This window comes from Dromiciops gliroides, chromosome 5, assembly GCF_019393635.1.
Source record: "Dromiciops gliroides isolate mDroGli1 chromosome 5, mDroGli1.pri, whole genome shotgun sequence".
In the NCBI taxonomy this organism is placed as follows: domain Eukaryota; kingdom Metazoa; phylum Chordata; class Mammalia; order Microbiotheria; family Microbiotheriidae; genus Dromiciops; species Dromiciops gliroides.
This window is the reverse complement of record NC_057865.1, coordinates 302,824,877-302,843,669: the sequence shown is the minus strand read 5'-3', so window position 1 is coordinate 302,843,669 and position 18,793 is coordinate 302,824,877. Positions and strand designations below refer to the sequence as shown.

The following is an 18,793-nucleotide window of genomic DNA, read 5'->3' as shown; positions in this document are numbered from 1 at the left end:
TAGTCCAGTGATTTTCAAATTATCTCCCCTGGATCTATTTTCCAGGTTAGCTGTTTTTCCAAGGAGATATTTCATATTGCCCTCTATTTTTTTTATTCATTTGGATTTGCTTAATTTTGTTTTGATTTCTCATAGTCATTAGCATCTATTTTCTCTATTGTAATTCTTAAGCAATGATTTTCTTCAGAGAGCTTCTGTACCTCCTCTTCCATTTGGCCAATTTGGCTTTTCAAGCTGTGGACTTTTTTCCATGATCCTCCTGCATCACTTTCATTTCTCTTTCCATTTTTTCCTCTACCTCTCTTACTTTTCCCTCTACCACTTTTACTTTATCTTCAAAGTCCTTTTTGAGCACTTCTATGGCCTAAGACCAATTCATATTTTTCTTGGAAGCTTTGGATATAGGAGCTTTGACTTTGTTATCTTCTTCTGAGGGTGTATTTTTATTTACCTTGTCACCAAAGAAACTTTTGAGGGTCCACTGTTTTTTCTGCCTGCTCATTTTGACTGCCTATTTTTTGACTTTTAACTCCTTCTTAAAGTGGAGCACTGATTCCAGGACATACTGTCCCAAGCTTTAGGGGGTCCCAAGTGGTACGATTTAGGGAGAGTCTCGTTCTCAGGCCACCTGGCCTGTAAGTAACCACAGTAACCCTGCTTGTGGACCACAGAGAATAAGATTTCAATCAGATTTCTTCTTCCAGCTTAAAGAGCAAAGAAGTCCAATAGGATACATCTTTGGTTATGATTCTGGGCATGGAGTGGCAACTTGCAGTCACTGAAAGCCTATGACTCTACAATTGGGGAACTTTTTTTGTGAGGCAATTGGGGTTAAGTGACTTGCCCAGGGTCACATAGCTAGTAAGTGTTAGGTGTCTGAGGCTGGATTTGAACTCAGATCCTCCTGAATCCAGGACCAATGCTCTATCCACTGTGCCACCTAGCTGCCCCACAATTATGTATATTTTTTGTTTGTTTATTTTGTTTTGGTGAGGCAACTGGGGTTAAGTGACTTGCCCAGGGTCACACAGCTAGTAAGTGTTAAGTGTCTGAGGCCAAATTTGAACTCAGGTCTTCCTGAATCCAGGACCAGTGCTCTATCCATTGTGCCACCTAGCTGCCCCAACAACTGGGGAACTTTCAATAGTTTGCAAATTGAAAAGACGTCTATGAGAAAGGTGAAGCAGAGTCCAGTGGGGCACTTGGCTGAACCCTAATGGTTCAATGTCACCTTAGCAGAAGGCCTTCAGGGGTTGCCCCAGGGATCTCTGCTTGGCCCTGGGCTAGTCAACATTTCTATCAATAACCTAAATAAAGGCATAGGGGGGGATCTTGACCAATTTGTAGAAGACATAAATGTAGGCGGGATGATGACACACACAGTAAAACGGTGGATAACGACAGTCAGAATCCAAACAAATTCGGCAGCCTAGAGAAGTCAACCAACTCACCTTTGTTATGTTGCTTTTGCTTGATGAGTAAGAATTTCAACTGCTCTCTTAAATCAGATGAGATAATATTCAGCAAGCCCTTGGCACTGTGCCATCACAACCACTTAATAAATTCTTGCACCTTCTTCCATCCTACCCCCAACTCTGGTTGTCCTTTGGCAGGACTGATTTTTATTCCTTATTTTTCTTGTAAGTCTATTTTTCATTGATATTTAAAGTCACCTTTACAGAATGTTATTTTGTGGTCCTTTAGAAAGAAAAAATTCCAGTGATTTCTTTGGTTTCTCTCTGCTGGTTTTCCCATGATTGCTTTCCTGGAGTCAGTTCTTCCAGCAGAAGCTCTTTTCCTTCTGCAGTCAATAGTGTCCAAACAGGCCCAGTGCCATCCTGTGAATCCCTCAAACATGGCTACTGTTCCTCTCCAGATGGGTTGGGTGAATTCTTTGACCTTTATCCAATGTGGGGTGGTAAAGACTGCCAAAGGATGGCTTTGGGAACTCTTTGCACAGAGGCCCAACCTCTACAACCTTCCTGTCAAAATCCAGTTCCCAACTCTACTCAATAGTGATATAAAAAGCCCCACACTTCTTGCCCCCTCCCTCCTCGAGTCTCACATCTCATCCCCCAAAACTCAATTTCTTAAGTAACAGAGGTACTGTGTTCAGCTAAGATGCTGACAAATGGAAAAGTGGAGGCCTCAAGAGCTGATGTCAGGCAGGGCTCTAATCCCACAGAGGAAGGGACAGAAGACCAACATGGTGGTGATCCACCAATAATCGGGCCTTCTGCTGTTGTTGTTGTTGATGTTGTTGAATGTAAGAGTTACATGGCTGGGATTTGCTTCCTTTTTCCTCTTCCTGGGCTGTGACATGATTTGCAACTTTCCTGTTATTCTGAGAGGAAGAGGAAGCTGAGCTCAGTGGCAACTTTTCCATTTGCCATCTTGATGGAAGGCCCTGGGAAAATCAAAAAAGTCTTATTCAGAAATGTTGAATTCCAGTTGTGAACACCACCACCGACATTTCTGTTGTCATTGGAATGACCCTGACTCCTGCTTCCTGGCATTGGTGTTAGTTTGAGGGCAGTTGTACAGACGGGGCTTTCATGTAAGAGAAAGATTATCCAATTACTGGAGAACAGAGCTGCTAGTCCTTCTGTGGCCCCTTTAGTCCTCTTAGTCTCAGGGACTCTGAGAAAGGTCATTTAACATGATGATGTTCATGTCTGTTTGGTTTCCACCATCACTGTGTAGACCCACAGACTTCCGGGCCTTTAAGAGAGGACACGAGACAAAGAGATGAGTATGATCAAGTCTTTGTCATCCTTCTTAGTACACCCATTTGATAGCCTGCCCAGAGTGGGTCGGTAGTGGCCAGGTCCAACCACCTGGCACTAGCCCAGGCCACAGGCCTGCTGAGCCCTCCATTCCCCAAGCCTTCCTTACTACCTTGTGTGACTCTCACATTACTAACCCACCTCCCATAAAGCACCAAAAAGGTTTTTCTGTCACCTGCTCCCAGATGCTTTACAGGGCCTGGCTCATTAATCCATGATAATTACTGGTGGTAATTGACTGGGGGCAGGGGGCGGGGTGGGGGGGTGCCTCCCCCTGCAGACAGTGTTACTTCTAGGTGACATGACCATTGATGATGGCAGCCCCAAGGGGAGATGAACTCAGCCATGCAGCAGCTCCTATAATTCTATCCCTGCATTCAGACCCTGGTGCCCCAGCTGCTAAGGACTGCCATGCTCCTCAGAAGCAAAGGCCAGCCTGGTAAGCTCTCCCTTGCCTCAGTATCTCTGGCAGGATCTCCTTCTCTTTTATAGGGGAGGGGGAGGATGGAGCCTTGGTCGAGGCCTTGAGGAGCAGGGCATGGGGCACAGGACTGGGACCAGGACCTGGGGATGCCCTGGGAAGGTAGTCCCTCCTCTGGGACAAGGACCCACCACTCTCCTTTCCCTCCTGAGTGCAGGGAGCTTTGTTTGAGGCAGTATGAATTCAAGGGCAGCTACATTTGGGGCAAGAGGCTTCCTGATGTTTACAATTCCCTCCAGGCAATCCAAGCCTGAAGGAGGTCAGGGAAGGACCTTTACTTGGCTGTCTCCATGTTCATGGCTCAGAGTTGAGATTGAGTTCAGATTCCTCAATTCTGACCTGTCCGTGGTGAGAAACTGAATTCGTTCAGGCCGTTCCTAACAGAGCAGGGAGCTCCTTTTGTCTCCAAGTCCAGAGATGCTTAGGGCTTTAAAAAATTAAGATAGAAACTTTGCATGTGTCTGGGTGCTTGTGTTGTGGAATCTTGGTGATCCCTGCTATTTCTTCTTCAAGGTGATGCTTCAGGCTTCTGCATCTGCTATACCTTACCATGCCTCTGGTCTGCTCATCTGTCTGCCTAGTTGTTTGTCTGTCTACCTGCCTCTTTATCACCCTATTTGTCTGCCTGCCTGCCTACCTACCCATCTGTCTGTCTGTCTGCCTACCCATATGTCTGTCTGCCTACCCACATGTCTGTCTGTCTATCCATCTGCCTGTCTGCCTACCCATCTACCTGTCTGCCAATCTGCCTATCTGCTTGCTTGCCTGCCTGCTTACCTCCCCATCACTCTGGTTACATGTCTGCCTCTCTGCATGTCTGCCTGTCTGTCTGACTACCCATCTGTCTGTCTGTCTGTATGCCTGCCTGGTTTCCTGTCTTTTGCCAATCTATGTGCCTGCCTGCCCATCTACCTGCCTGTCTGCTTACTTGTCTGCTTACCTATCTGTCTGTCTGCCTGCCTGTCAGCCTACCCATTTTTGTCTGAATATCCATTTGCCTATCTGCCTACCCATCTATCTGTCCAACTATCTACTTGCTTACCTGACTGCTTACCTACCCATCTGTCTGTTTGCTTGCCTGCCTCTCTGTATCTCTGCCTGTCTACTCATCTGTCTGTCTACACATCTGTCTGTCTGTCTGTATGCCTGCCTGGTTTCCTGTCTTTTTGCCAATCTATGGGTCTGCCCATCTGCCTGCCTGTCTGCTTACCTATCTGTCTGCTTGCCTGCCTGCCTACCAATCTATTGGTCTGCCTATCTGCTTGCTTGCCTGTCTGCTTGCCTACCCATCTGTCTGTTTGCTTGCCTGCCTCTCTGTATGTCTGTCTGTCTACACATCTGTCTGTCTGTTTGCCTGTCTATCTGACTGCCTATCTATATGCCTGCCTACCCTTCTACATGTCTGTCTGCCTGCCTGCCTGCTTCCTGTCTATCTGCCCATCTCTCTGCCTGCCCACCTGGGCTCTGAGGCTAGACTGTAGCTGGTGGTGTCCTGATGCCACTCAATTCTGGAGCCAAGACCCAAGGGTTTGGCCTCTTGCTCCACAGCTGGCACACAGTAGGATTCTATGGGGTGTTCAGCATCATGATCACTTGACTTGGGAGCAAAGCTTCTTAAACCATGGGCTGAGACCTCATATGAGGTCATGTAACTGACCATGGGGGTCTTCAGTAAAAGGTTGTGTATACCTATTTTTATACCTATAGACCTCTATACCCAGGGTTACATAAAAGTTTCTTAGGCAAAAGGGGTCACAAGTGGAAAAAGTTAAAGAAGCCCAATTCTAGAGAACTTTCTACAGGGGTTAGTATGTGGGCCTCCAAATCACCCTGTGAGGATGGTCCCATAAGCCTCAGTGCCCCTTGTCCACAGGCAGAGACTATGGTCTCACAGCCAGCTTGTGCCAGAAGCAGAAAGGGGTTCCTGACTCCAGGGCTATCTTCCTCCCTATTGAGCTTGGCACCTGCCTCCTCCCTTCAGGTCAGAGATGGAAGGAGACCAGTAAATTTGAGGAAGTAGAGTAGGTAAAGTAAGTTGGGGAGAGACTGGGCAGAGACTTCATCTCCCCCCACCATGGGAGGGGCAGCTATAGGATCTCCATAAGGTGGGGGACAAAGGGGGTGCAGGGGAAGCAGATTATCAGGAATAAGGTGTTGGTGTGTGTTGCTGTTCTTTTCCTTTTCTCTGTTCCCATCCCACCCCCCAGACCCTTAGCAATTAGTGAGCAAGGGTAACTTCCCTAGGCCTGTAAGGAAGGAGCAATGAGCTAATGTCTGCTAGGCTCCTGCCCTACAGAAGTAAGGATTCAACGGACTCCCTACTTGGCAGTGCTTGGAGAATCACTCCTAGACAACAGTGGTGTGTATCCACATGTACAGCTATGCAAAAGGTGTGAACTTGCATTTAGGGGATGCCTGCATTTGAATCTTACCTCCATCACTGATCACTGGGGGACCATGGGCGAGGCACCTAACTGAGGAGCTGATTGGTCTCTGGGGGCTAGTAGTGGGTAACTCCCTGGTTTGTTTGGAGGATCAAAGTAGGTAATACTGCAATTCTGAAGGCTATCAAGCATCCCCATCTTAGCTACAAGGTCACTGCAAGGATGAGCTGAGGACAGGAGGACAAGGGCCCAGATGTTTTAACAGAAGTTGAAATGGGAGTTGGGCCAGAGGCATTGTTGGGGGTACCTGACCTCCTAGATCCTCAGGGGTTTGTGAAATCAGCACTTTCTCAAATCTCCACAAAATGAAAGATATTATCAGAATCTCACATACACAATTATTAGTCAGCAAAACTAAGAATTTGAGCAAAAAAGAGGCTATTTTATACAATCCAATGACAGAAAGTGAAACTGAACTAGACATAAGAGAAATACCAAGGGGGAAGAGGGGAGAGACAGAGGGGACCTTAGTCTAAGAAGATTTAAAGGTTAATTTTATCAAATGTTTAACAAGCAATTAATATTAGACTAAAAAATGCAGGGAAGAAAAACACTGCACTGAATGCCTTTTATGAGACACTAAATTAATTTACATATTGAAGGATATAACATCAAATTGCTGGAAAGCAGTTAGACTAAACTAGGCTAGACAAAATGACTCAAGAAGTAGGTATTGGTCCATACCTGGGAAGGATAAAGGAAAGAAAGAGAAACTACAGACCAATATCACTCAGACCACTATCACTCATGAAATGCAATCATTTTAAACACAATATTAGGGGAAAACTATACCTATATGTCTAATTCTTCACCATGACTAAGTTAAATTTATAACCATAGATATAGGTATGGTTTGACATTAGGAAAGCAATTAAAATAAGTTTAAGAAAAACTCCTAGCCACATGATTATACTAATAAAAGCTTAAAAAGTTGTTGACATAGTCTAATGCTCACTGATTCTTTAAAAAATACTACAAAGCCAAGCATCATAATAAAAGATCACTGTTTAGTGTGCTAAAGGTACATATCCACCAAAAACTAGAATTATTTACAGTGGGGAAACACCAAAAGTTTTCCCAATAAATGTAGAAGTAACGTGATAACTGGTGCCCTTCCATTCTATAATTTTGCCTATTTTTAGAAATATGGTTTGGCTATGGTTATGAAAAAAAGATCAATAAATTATGGTTATAGGGGGCAGCTAGGTGGCACAGTGGATAAAGCACTGGCCCTGGATTTAGGAATACCTGAGTTCAAATCCGGCCTCAGACACTTGACACTTACTAGCTGTGTGACCCTGGGCAAGTCACTTAACCCCCATTGCCCCACAAAAAAAAAAAGAAAAAGAAAGAAATTATGGTTATAAAAATTGGCAAAATGAAAACCAAATTATCACTATTTGCTGAATATGTGATGATTTACCAGACAATTCCCAGAGAATCAGAAAAAAGCTTAGATAATTAATAGCTTCAGTACAATATTTATATATAAAATAAGCATAATTTCCACATAGAAGTAACAAAAAAGACTGATTAGACAAAAAAAAAATAAACAAACAGAAAGGAAAATTCTATTCTACCTCCATTCTCCCTCTCCAGGGTTACTTGACTTCTCCTTTCCACTGTCCTACAGTCAGGTAGGCAGTTTCTGATATTCCTGAAGGAGGCCTTACTTCCTGAGGACACTGATGTCCACCACTACATTGCTGGTGGACTGTTGATCAGGACACATGAAACTGTTGTGGCAGAGGTCCTAGATCAGATGGCTGCATATAAGAGGAACAATGGGGAGGAGATCATACCTGAGAAAATCCAGAGTCCATCCCCAGGCTCCAATTGGGAGAATGCAATGGGGCAGGGGGGAGAACTCAGATGGTACTAGGTATAGTCTAGAACATTACTTAGGCAATGAAAGTGGGCCCTAGCAGTACTCTAGGCCCCAAGAAAGTGAGCAGCATCATAGGTGCTGGAAACTGGCACCAGGGGTGGGACTCCTGACCCTGGTGTCCTAGCTCCCAGAAGTTCTAATAAGGGCAAGGAAGCCCAGGGATTCCTTGGATCCAGCCTGCAGAAAGATTTAGGGATGATCTGTTTCTAGGTAGACTTCCATTTGGTCCTCTCTGGCTCTTCTTTATCCTGTCCCTTGTATTAAGTCACCTGGGCCTTAGGACCTCTGCCCTCCTAGAGGGCTCCAGGGACCTTCTACTCCCCCTCTATGCCTCCACCCCAGCAATTATCAAGTCTTCTTTCCCCTGGGGTGATCCATATGACATCCTGGAAAAGATCTGTGGAATCAAAGACTAGGATTGTTGGGAGAGAAATACGGGAAAAAGACTGGCTGACAGACTGGGGAATTCTGAGTGGAGGTGGTTCAGGTCAAAGCTTGGAATTGTTTTAGGCCCAAGGAAAGGCTGCATCCAAGAGGCTTATGATCTCTTGGCCATCTTGCTACAGATAATCCTGACCCAGGATGGGGATTGGTGGCTGTGTTGGAGGTGTCATCATCTGCTATGTGGTCCTGATGTTCTTTGTGTTGCTCCTATTTATCACTGGAGACCCACTGCTGCCCCTGATATGATCCCCCCTGAATTCATTGTACCCTTTCAGAGGACGCTTACATTATCTGATATTTGTATCTTTCTTTTACTTGTACTACTTTCTTCTGCCTGTGGCTTCTCATCTTGAACTCTGAGGTCAGAGTTGCTTTGATAGAGCCTTAATATCATTTAAGTGGTTTAAGGTTTCCCAGAAGATTTTGAAGGACAGCTAGGTGATGCAGTGGACTCCGGGTCTGGAGTCAGGAAGACCTGAGTTCAAATCTGGCTTCAGGCATTTGCTAGCTCTGTGACCCTGGGCAAGTCACTTTGCCCTGTTGGCCTCAGTTTCCTCATCTGTAAAATGAGCTAGAAGAGAAAGGGGCAAACCCCTCCAGTGTCTCTGCCAAGAAAACCCAAAATGTTCCTTTTGTTCTGATTCTTCTCTCACAACACGATTAATGTGGAAATATGTTTAACATGATTGAAACCATGTGACTGTTATCATGTAAAACCTGTATCAGATTACTTGCTGGCTTTGGGAGGAGGTGAGGGAAGGGAGGGAGAAAAATTTGGAACTCAAAGTCTTACAAAAACGAATGTTGAAAACTATCTTTACATGGGATTGGGAAAAAATAAAGTAAAATACCTGTTTTAACAAAGAAAGAAAACCCCAAATGGGGTCACAAGGAGTGGGATGTGACTGAACAAAAGGGAGGATGTGGAAATCTTGCCACCACAGAGTGAGGTGTAGCAGGAACAGCATTGGAATGACAAAGGCTGTTCAAAGTTATTAAAATGACCAGATCCTCTCACTCAGAGGTCTCACTTCTAGGCAGATAACTCATGGTAGTCAAAGACAGAAAGAAAGGTCTGAAATACAATGAAGGCTTTACAGCAACATTTTAGTAGAAACAAGGAACTGGAAACACGATAGATGACTATGAATTGAGGAATGGTGGGACATTACTAAAATAGAATATTAATGCATTTTCAGAAACAATAACTATGAAGAATTCAGAGCAGTGTGGAAACATTTATATGCAGAGTAAAGTCAAAAGAACTAGGAAAGCAATATGTACAATGACTATAGCAATGTAAAGGAAAAAAATCAAGATACAGAAACTGAAAACTGTAATTTTACTGACCAAGGCTTGACCTAGAAAAGAGTCAAGAAACGACCTCCTAACCTTCTTTGCAGAAGTGAGGGGCTATGGATGTGGAATATTGCATAAATCATAAGATATGACCGAAATATTTATTTTAGTGAACTGATTGTTTTAACCCAAAAGATATGAAAGAAAGAGTAAAAGGTCATTCATATATAAAAATGTGTAAAGAAGTTCTTTTCATAAGAAAAAAACCCCTGAAAACTTATGGGGATGCCTACTATTTGGGAAATGGCCATATATGAATGTAATGGAGTATTATTGTGGCAAGTCACTTAACTCTCATTGCCTTGCCAAAAAAAAAAAAAATCTCTACGGGAATATCATTGTGTTGTAAGAAATAAAGAAATAGATGACTCCAGAGAAGCCTAATTATCTGCATGACCTGATACAGCATGAAATGAGCAGAACCAGAACAATGTGGGTTGTAGTATCAAGATTATAAAATCAGAAAGTTGGTAAGGCTTGAATAAACCGACAATGAATAAAATGGGCAGGACCAGAACAATTTCTGTGATATGAATGACACTGTAAAAACAAATTGAAAACTGTGAGGATGCTCGTCAATGCAATGGCCATCCATAATTCCAGAGAACCACATGATGTCCGTGACAGAAAAGGGAAGTCTCTTTGTGACCTGGAAGCAAAAGGCTGGTAGTATTGGGGAGATGATCATTTATCTCGACCAACTTCTCACGATAGAAGTTCAAATGTGGTGACCGGTAAAGTTCCTTCCCTCTCCACCCAAAACCAATGTGTTAGCATTATTGGCGGTAAAGTCCATCAGAGGGTCTACTGACCTAGCATGAATGTACAGAATGGGTAATTGTATACCATCCATCTCTGCTGGAGGAAGAAGATCTTCCCCAATGTCAAGGACAAAGACTTGGTGGAATAGCATTGATGGAAGACCTCTAGTAATTCTGGGTGTTCCACATTGTGGGCTCATCCCCATGTCCTTTCCTCAATCCCATACTCTGGCCAGGCCACTAGCTAATAGAGATGGAACCACTGTCCCTGTGTGTCAAGGATGCCCAAAAGAATTAACTGTTCCTGTTCTTCAGCAAGTAGTGGTAGAGGTCAAGGACTTGGGACATCGTTTGGGATTGTGGTGAAAACCAGTTAAACATAGGGTAGATATGGAATGAGCAGGTTATGGTAATGACTTAGCTGAATTATAGGAATGGAGCCTACCAATCCTCCAGAATGTCTGCTGGTGTCTAGGTCAACTGAGTAGAGCCAGGTCTGGCATATTGTTAGCATAACCTGTCACCAACGTGTCACCAACGTGTCACCAATCTATTCTAATGAAACAAGACTGAGTTCAATGATGAGAAATCCAGTTTGCATTTCTTCAGCTAAATCAAAAGACTCAAATTCCATCTTTTATGTACTCTGAATTAGCATCAGACTTGACCGCAGACATGTCATTTTTTCTGACTGCCCTTTCAAATATACAACAGCCAGGTCTACCCTCGACAAAGGAGGGTTGTCCAATTCCAAGACCATTCAGCCCAAGTCCTTCCAAACCTTGCCTGTTTTCACCTTCCCCACTCTCTCCTACATGGCACTGTCATTCTAACAAGGGTGGGCTAGTCCTACTAAGGGGCACCAGCAATGAAAGGTAGTGCAAAACAGGCTTAACTATATCCTGAGTCCAGCAGGGCTACCTTATTATAATTTTTAGTGGATGACACTAGCTGAGTTCTTTCACCTCAATGATCATCTCAGTTCTCAACAGGAAGGGCCTTGACATGCCTATATTTCTATTGCATTTAGTATCTTAGCCCTCATCCTCATGAGGATGAGTCTGCTGCCTTTCTGCATTCTCTTCGTGAACCCTTATGCTGATAATCACCTGAGATCAGGTCTCCTTCGGCCACTAAAGGAAACTTCACTCCTATTTTCAGACAATTTGCTCCTAATTTCTGTCACATGACTATCCAGTTTTCTGAGCCATTTCTGTCAAATGAGGCCTTTCCCCAGTGACTGGGAACATTTAGTTTATTGAATCTGATGCTATTGTGTTTGCTTCTGTATGATGTGGACCTAATATGTTGTGCCAAGTGACCTTTCTGTATTTTAACCAGGACCAAGTTGTTGTAATGATCATAGCCTTGTAGTAGAGTTTGAGATCTGATACTCAGATACTCCCTTTCTTCCCACTTTTTTCATTATGCCCCTTGAGTTCTTTAATCTGAAACATGAATATCATTCTTTTTCTATTTCCTTTGGTAATTTGTTATGGCAAGGAATAAGTTCATTCACTTATGTATTCTCATTTTTATTATATTGGTTTGACTTGCCCATGCACAGTGAATATTTCTCCAGTTATTTCCATCTGTCTCTAGTTTCAAAAAGTGTTCCATGTTTGGATCCATATATCTCCTGGGTGCATACTGGAGGCATACATGTTCCCCAAAGTTTGAGAGCTTCTGCATTCATTATGAACAGAATTTGCCTTTGAGATGCTGAAGATGGACATGTATTGGTTTTGTATCCTACCAGTTCACTGCATGATTATTTCCATTAATTTTGACTCTTTAGGGTTTTCTAAGTAAATCCTCACATCATCTGAAAAAGCATGCATCCTTCTTCCTCTTTGCTTTTGCTTATCCCGATGTTCCTCTTTATGGTCTTATTGCTAGAGCTAGCATTTCTAGAACTATGGTAAATACTCTGGATGGTAATAAGCATTCTTGTTTTCTCCTTCACTTTATTGGAAGAGCTTCCAAGTTTTCTCTGTTGCATGTAATGTTTTTTTTCTTGTTTTATGGACAGCATTTCCTATATTAAGCAAAGATCCACTTATTCCTATGCCTTCCAGAATTTTTAAGAAATTTGGGTCTTAGATTTTAGCAAAAACATTTTCATCATCTCTTGATATAACCACATGTCCCTCTAAGAGAAAATACAAAATACTTTACTTGGCAACCAAAGCCCCCCCACCAAACCTGCCCCTTCCCACCTTTCCAGTCTGCTCACACCTTAATCCCTGGCATACTCTCTCTGGTTCAGGAACACTGATTTCTTGGCTGTTCCACAAACAAGATCTTCTACCTCTTTGCTCCACACATTTTCTTTGGCTGTCCCCCATGCCTGGCCCACTTTCACTTCTCCTCTCTCATTACTCACTTCTCTGGCTTCCTTTAAATCCCAACTAAAATTCTCCCTTCTACAGGAAGCCTTCCCCATTCCCTCTAAATTCAAAGGTCTTCTCTCAGTTAATTTTCCCTATTTATACAGTATAGAACTTGCTTTGTATATATGCTTACACATTGCCTTCCCCATTAGATTGTAAGCTCCTTGAGGGCAAGAACTCTCTTTTCCCCCTTCCTGTATCCCCAACTCTTAGCACAGTGCCTGACACATAGTAGGTGCTTAGTAAATGTTTACTGATTGAGAGCTCTGGAGTCAAGTGATCAGCTAGTGGTAGACAGGAAGGGGATGAGTGGAGAGGTTGAGAAAGAGGAGGAGTGTATCCAGCCTTGTCCTCCTTGCCTCCTCACTTCCATGCCTTGACCCAAAATGTATCTTCCAAACTTCCGGTCTTTGCATCAGCATCCTAGCAGCAGACCCAGATCAGTCAATGGCAGTGTCTGCATTAAGTGACAAAGATAGACTGGATACAGATTCACTAGTTATGCAAAGAGCCCACAGCGGAAAACCACATCATACCTTGAGAACTTCCACTGCCATATGGGCCTATAAGCTTCAGTCTACTCTCCTCTGTACCCTAAGCCTAAGAAGTTGTGGGAGAGTGTCACAGACTTTTAGAAGGATGTTTTGTACCAACTGTTCTTGCTATGCTACCTTACTAAATAGAAATACCCCTTTATTGACAGTGTTTGTATTTTCAAAGAAGAGCAAGTTGTATGTAATAAAGATCTTCCATTTCAAGTTTAGTCATGGAATGAAGGAATAAAGGAAAGAATCATTTATCAAGTGCCTACTATTTGCCAAGTACCGTGCTATGCATTTCACAAATATTACCTCATTTGAGCCTTAGTACAACTCCTGGGAAGTAGGTGCAATTATTATACCCATTTGAAAGATGAGGGAACTAAGGCAGATAGACATTCCGCACTTTCCCAGGGTCATACTGCCAGTTAAGTGTCTGAGGCCAGATTTGAACTCAGGTCTTTCTGGCTCCAAACTCAATGTTTTCTCCAAGGAGCCACCTAGATGCCTCTGCCATGTTCTCCTATTTCTTTTTAGTGTATGTTAAATTCAGAATTAAAAAAAAAAGTTCAGAATAAAAACAAACACAACTCAAAGAGATTGGTAGTTAAATAACCTTTTTTTTTTTAAGTGACTTGCCTAGGGTCACACAGCTAGTAAGTGTCAAGTGTCTGAGGTCGGATTTGAACTTAGGTCCTCCTGAATCCAGGGCTGGTACTTTATCCACTGCGCCACCTAGATGCCCCCTCATTTCTAAAAGCTACTTGTCAGGTAATGCAAAAAGCCCACTGGCAGGGGCTCATGGACTATAACATTAGAAAGACCAGCTCCCTTCCAATAACTCAGGATTGGACCTGGATCTATGAGGGGACCCAGCATGAATTGCCCATGTGAGTGGGAAGTAGAAGAGGCACCTCAGAATACTAGCTAAACTGACATTTTTACATCTTCTTTTCTGTCAAGATCCCCTTGGTTCTGACCATCACTATTCTACCTGAAACATGGAGGGAATGACTCCACTTGATGTGATCCTGGGTACTCTGTACCTTTCTCAGACAGGACTCGGGGTCCTGGGGAACTCCATGCTCCTGTCCTTTTTCATCTTCACTAGCCGTAAGCTGAGGCCGACAGACCAGATCATTAGCCACCTGACTGTAGCCAACATCCTTTTCCTGCTTTCCAGGGGAATCCCAATGACAATATCTGCATTTGGAGTGAAAGATTTCCTGGATGAAACCTGGTGTAAAATTGATTTTTACATTCACAGAGTCAGCTGGGGTCTTTCTCTCTGTATCACTTGCCTGCTGAGTGGCTTCCAGGCAATTGTCATCAGCCCCATTAGCTTTCCATGGGAAGGGGTCGAATTCAGAGCCCCCAGGTACATCATCTCTTCCTGTCTCTTCTGCTGGCTCATCAACCTGCTCATAGAAGCTGGCACAGCCATAGGCATGGCCAGTCCACAGAGCAAGAATACCAGTTTCACAATTGACCTCATTTTCTGTACCTGGAAAGACCCAAGTAGCAATTTTGGGTTATTGACCGCCTTCCGAGATGTGTTCTGTGTGGTACTGATGGTGTGCACAAGTGGTTACAAGGTGTTTCTCCTAAGGAAACACCACCATCAAGTCAAGCACCTACACAGAACCAGCAGCTGCCCAAGGGCCTCCCCAGAGATCCGGGTCACCAGGTCCATCCTCCTGCTGGTGAGCACCTTTGCCTCCTTTTACTTAGTCAATGGCATCTTTTCCATGTACTACAACTACTTTCTATATTCCATTTCTTGGCTAGTTCCTGTGTCTGTGTTTCTGGTGCAATGTTTCCCAACCATCAGCCCCTTCCTCCTGATCTCCAGGGATAGCCAAATGGCCAGGGCCTGTTGTGCTCCCTGAGGCAACCATAAGTCCTAGCCTCCTGCTTAATGTTCAGGGTTGAAAGAGGTACTCTTAGGGTCACACTTAAGGAAGGATTCTTCATTGATGGTGTCCAGGGAGGACAGCACCTGATGGATCCTTGTCCTGAACCCTGACCCCCATACAGAAACACCCAAATAGAACAGGATCTGAGGCCGCCGAAGACTGCCCCAAACCATTTATGATTTATGGGACAAAGGGGAACTCAATCTCCAAGGGGGCCCATGACCCTTGTGGATCCAGATTCTAGGACTGAATTTCAGAGGTCACCTCCCTTTGGCATCCTCTCCACAACTTCCTTACTCTCATATTCAATAGTAGAACTGGCTTAGTGTTTGGAAATAGCCTCCGAGCGTGGCAAGAGCCTTGAACTAGATCCAGAAACCTTGGGTCTTCTGGGACCCTCCAGCAAAATGGCCTCTCCTTGCAGTTCTTACTGCTTGTCTGCTTGACCCTAGGCAAGTCACTTCACCTTGCTTGCCAAAGTTCCTCATTTGTCAAATGAGCTGGAGAAGGAAATGGCAAACCACTTCAGTATCTCTGCCAAGAAAAACCCCAAATGGGATCATGATGAGTCAGACATGACTAAATAATGACTGAGCAACAACAATCACAGTGAAGTCTGTGGTAAAGTGATCTCTTTCTCCCTCTCCCTCCCTCCCTTCTTCTCTCTCTCACTCTCTCTCTCTCTCCCCCCCCTCCCTCCTCCCCCCTCCATCTTTCTGTCTCCCTGTCTCCTCTATGTATCTGTCTCTCTTTTCTCTGTCTCCTCTCTTTCTCTTCCTGTCCCTGTGTTCTCCTTCTCTCTTTCTCCATCTCTCCTTTCTTCTGTCTCTCTCTTCTATCTCCTTTCTGTCTCTTTCTATCTTTTTGCTTCTGTCTCCCTCTGTGTTCTCTCTCTGTATTATCTTTGTATGTCTCTTCTCTCTTCTCGCTCCCTCCCTCCCTCACAAAAGCAGAGTGGTTAATAATGTCACAGAATTAGTGCATTGGAAAGGGCCTTAGTAGCTATATACTCCTTCCCATATAGGTTAAAGTTCCCCCTTAGAACATACTTTGACAAGTGGTCATTCAATCTCTACTTAAAGACCCACAAGGAGAGAAAGTCCACCCTGACCCCTTTGGGACAGTCTTCATGGTTAGGAAGATTTTCATCATGTAAACCCCAAATTTATCTCATTACCACTTTCATCCATTGCTCCTGGTGACAACTAGAATAAGGCGAATTCCTGCTCCAAAGGCATACCCTTCATATCTCTGAAAAGTTGTCACTTTCTCCTTTGAGGCTTCTCTTCTAAATTCTTGGTTTCTTCGACCAATCCTTGCATGCAAAAGATTTAAGGTCCTTCACCATCCTGACTGACCTCCTCTAGACACTGTCTGTCCAGTTTATTAATGTCCTTATTAAACCATAACATTCAGAAGGAAGAACAGAAGGAAATAAGTATTTATTGAGTGCTGTCTGTGTGCTGGCCACCGTGTTAATTGGCGGGGATCCACATACAGGCAAAAAGAAAGTCAGTCCCTATACTGAAAAAGCTTCCATTCTAATGAGAGGGAACTATATATGAAAGGGCATTGAAAAGCAGAGAGTGTGGGGAATGAGAGATGAAAGAATCTGGCTACACAGGGGCATGACTTGGAAACCTAGAACATTAGGAATGAGGACAGGAGGATGAAGTGAGGCCAGCCTTTGATCCTCCACAAAATGAAAGCTCCAGGGGGAACTCACTGACAGGGCCAGGTCTTGCAGAGGGACATGCTGGAGTGATGGGCCAAGGGACTAGAGGCCCTGGACACTGAGGTAAATCCTGGTACTGAGGTGGCAGTAGAGGAGGCATGGTCTGGAAGGACAGCAGAAATCAGAAGCAGGGTTAGAAGGAGAAAGAACAAAGGAATGGAAAGGGTGGAGCACAGTGAGACTCATGACCCTCTCTTACTGCATCCTAAGATGGCATTAATCACCATGCTAACTCATGTTGAGCTTGCAGTCCAGTGACCCAGATCTTTTACAGAACAACTAAGACTTCACCATCTGGTACTTCTGAAATTGATGTTTTTCTAGCCAAATGTAAAGGTTTATATTCGTTCCTACCAAATTTCATGATATCAAATTTAGTCCAATACTCTAGCCTGTCAAGGCTTCTGGATTCTCACTCCATCATTTAGTGTCCCAACCTACTTGGTGTCAACTACACTTGTTATGAACATAACATCAGTGTCATTGATACAAATATTAAAGAGTGCAGGACCACATGCAGGGAATACCCTGTGGTACTCCCCTAGAGACCTCCTGCCACACTGGCATTGAACCATGTACGATTACTCTTAGTGTCCAGCTTGGATAATATTATCTCCTACTCCACATCTCTCCATCTTCTCCACTCACAGAGTATGAAACATTTTATCAAAAACTTTGCTAAAGTCTAGGTAGATTTCACCCACAGCATCCCCCTCATCTACAAGTTTCATAACCCTGTCATAAAAGGCAACAGTGTTAGACCAGCATAGCCTCAAATACAGAGTCCCGTCATTTTCTCAGTGTTATTTGAACTGGAGTCCTCAGCTGAGAGGGCAGCAAGCATAAGGGGGCATTAGAGAGTTTGGAACATTCATGGAGTGGGGGGATAGAGAATCCATCTGAGAGGAGAAGAAAGAGGACTACCTTTCTGAAGGAAAGGCCCATTGAGATTAGAGAACACAGATCATCAGGCAGGGCAGGATCAAACCAAGTTATCTCTACAGAAGCTTCTGGAGCTAGCAGTCCTGTATTCTATCACCTGGAGATGCTGCTTCAGAGAAGCTGTCCCCTGATGATGGCCACACTCCCCAATTTGCAGTTGCCCAGCTCAAAGCATTTCCTGTCCAAGGAAAACAGCCTCCTGTGGAACCTCAGTTTCCCCAAAGACTGCTTTATGTCCTGGTTCCTAAGGCTGTAAATGAAAGGGTTCAGCATGGGAGTTACCACAGTGAACATCACAGCAGCTGCTTTGTCTCCCCCCACAAAGTGTGTTGATGGTGGAAGGAAGTAAACACCAATGGTGGTGCCATAGAACAGAGTGACTACAGTCAGATGGGAGCCACAGGTGGAAAAAGCCTTCCATCGGCTGTTGGCCACTGGGACCTTGATGATGTGAACGTAGGACACCAGGATGAGTACGAATGGGAGAAGGATGGCAGAGCCTCCCAAAACCAAGATCAAGAGCTGGTTGAGGTGAGTGTCAGAGCAGGCCAGCTGTAGCAGCAGGGGCATGTCACAGAAGAAGTGGGGGACAGTGTTGCCCCTACAGAACTGCAGCTGGGCCAGCAACAGAATGTGGACCAAAGCAACCAAGTTAGTGAGGCCCCAAGACATGGTGGCCAGAAGAACACAAAGACCTGGGCTCATGGCAGTGGCATAGTAGAGAGGCCGGCAGATGGCCACGTAACGGTCATAGGCCATGGTAACCAAGAGGAAGTTATCCACCGTGACAAAGACAATGGAGAAATAAAGCTGGCTCAAGCACTCAATGTAGGAGATGGTCTGATTCTCAGTCCAGATATTTTCTAGCATCTTGGGAACCGTGGTAGAGATGGAGGCTATATCAGTCAAAGAGAGGTTGGTAAGGAAGAAATACATGGGAGTGTGGAGGCGTGTATTGGAGGTGATAGCCAGGACAATCAGCAGTCACTGTGACCAGGTATATGCACAGAAATAGACCGAAGAGCAATGACTGGTGAATGGGCTTCTCGGAGAGCCCCAGGAGGAGGAATTCAGAAGCACTGGTCCAATTTACTCTGTCCATGAC

The 18,793-nt window shown here is 44.2% G+C and overlaps 2 protein-coding genes across 2 annotated transcripts; one reads left to right on the top strand and one right to left on the bottom strand.

Annotated features, from left to right (window-relative positions):
* Positions 1 to 14,105: 14,105 nt before the first annotated feature.
* LOC122727788 (vomeronasal type-1 receptor 1-like) lies at positions 14,106 to 14,984 on the top strand. Its single transcript, XM_043965589.1, has one exon. The coding sequence runs from the start codon at positions 14,106 to 14,108 to the stop codon at positions 14,982 to 14,984; it is 879 nt and encodes a 292-aa protein (XP_043821524.1).
* Positions 14,985 to 17,799: 2,815 nt separating this feature from the next.
* Positions 17,800 to 18,793, bottom strand: LOC122729081 (olfactory receptor 1361-like). Its single transcript, XM_043967740.1, is given in 2 exon segments — positions 17,800 to 18,673; positions 18,675 to 18,793. Coding segments are annotated over 2 exon segments (990 nt in total). The 5' UTR covers positions 18,791 to 18,793.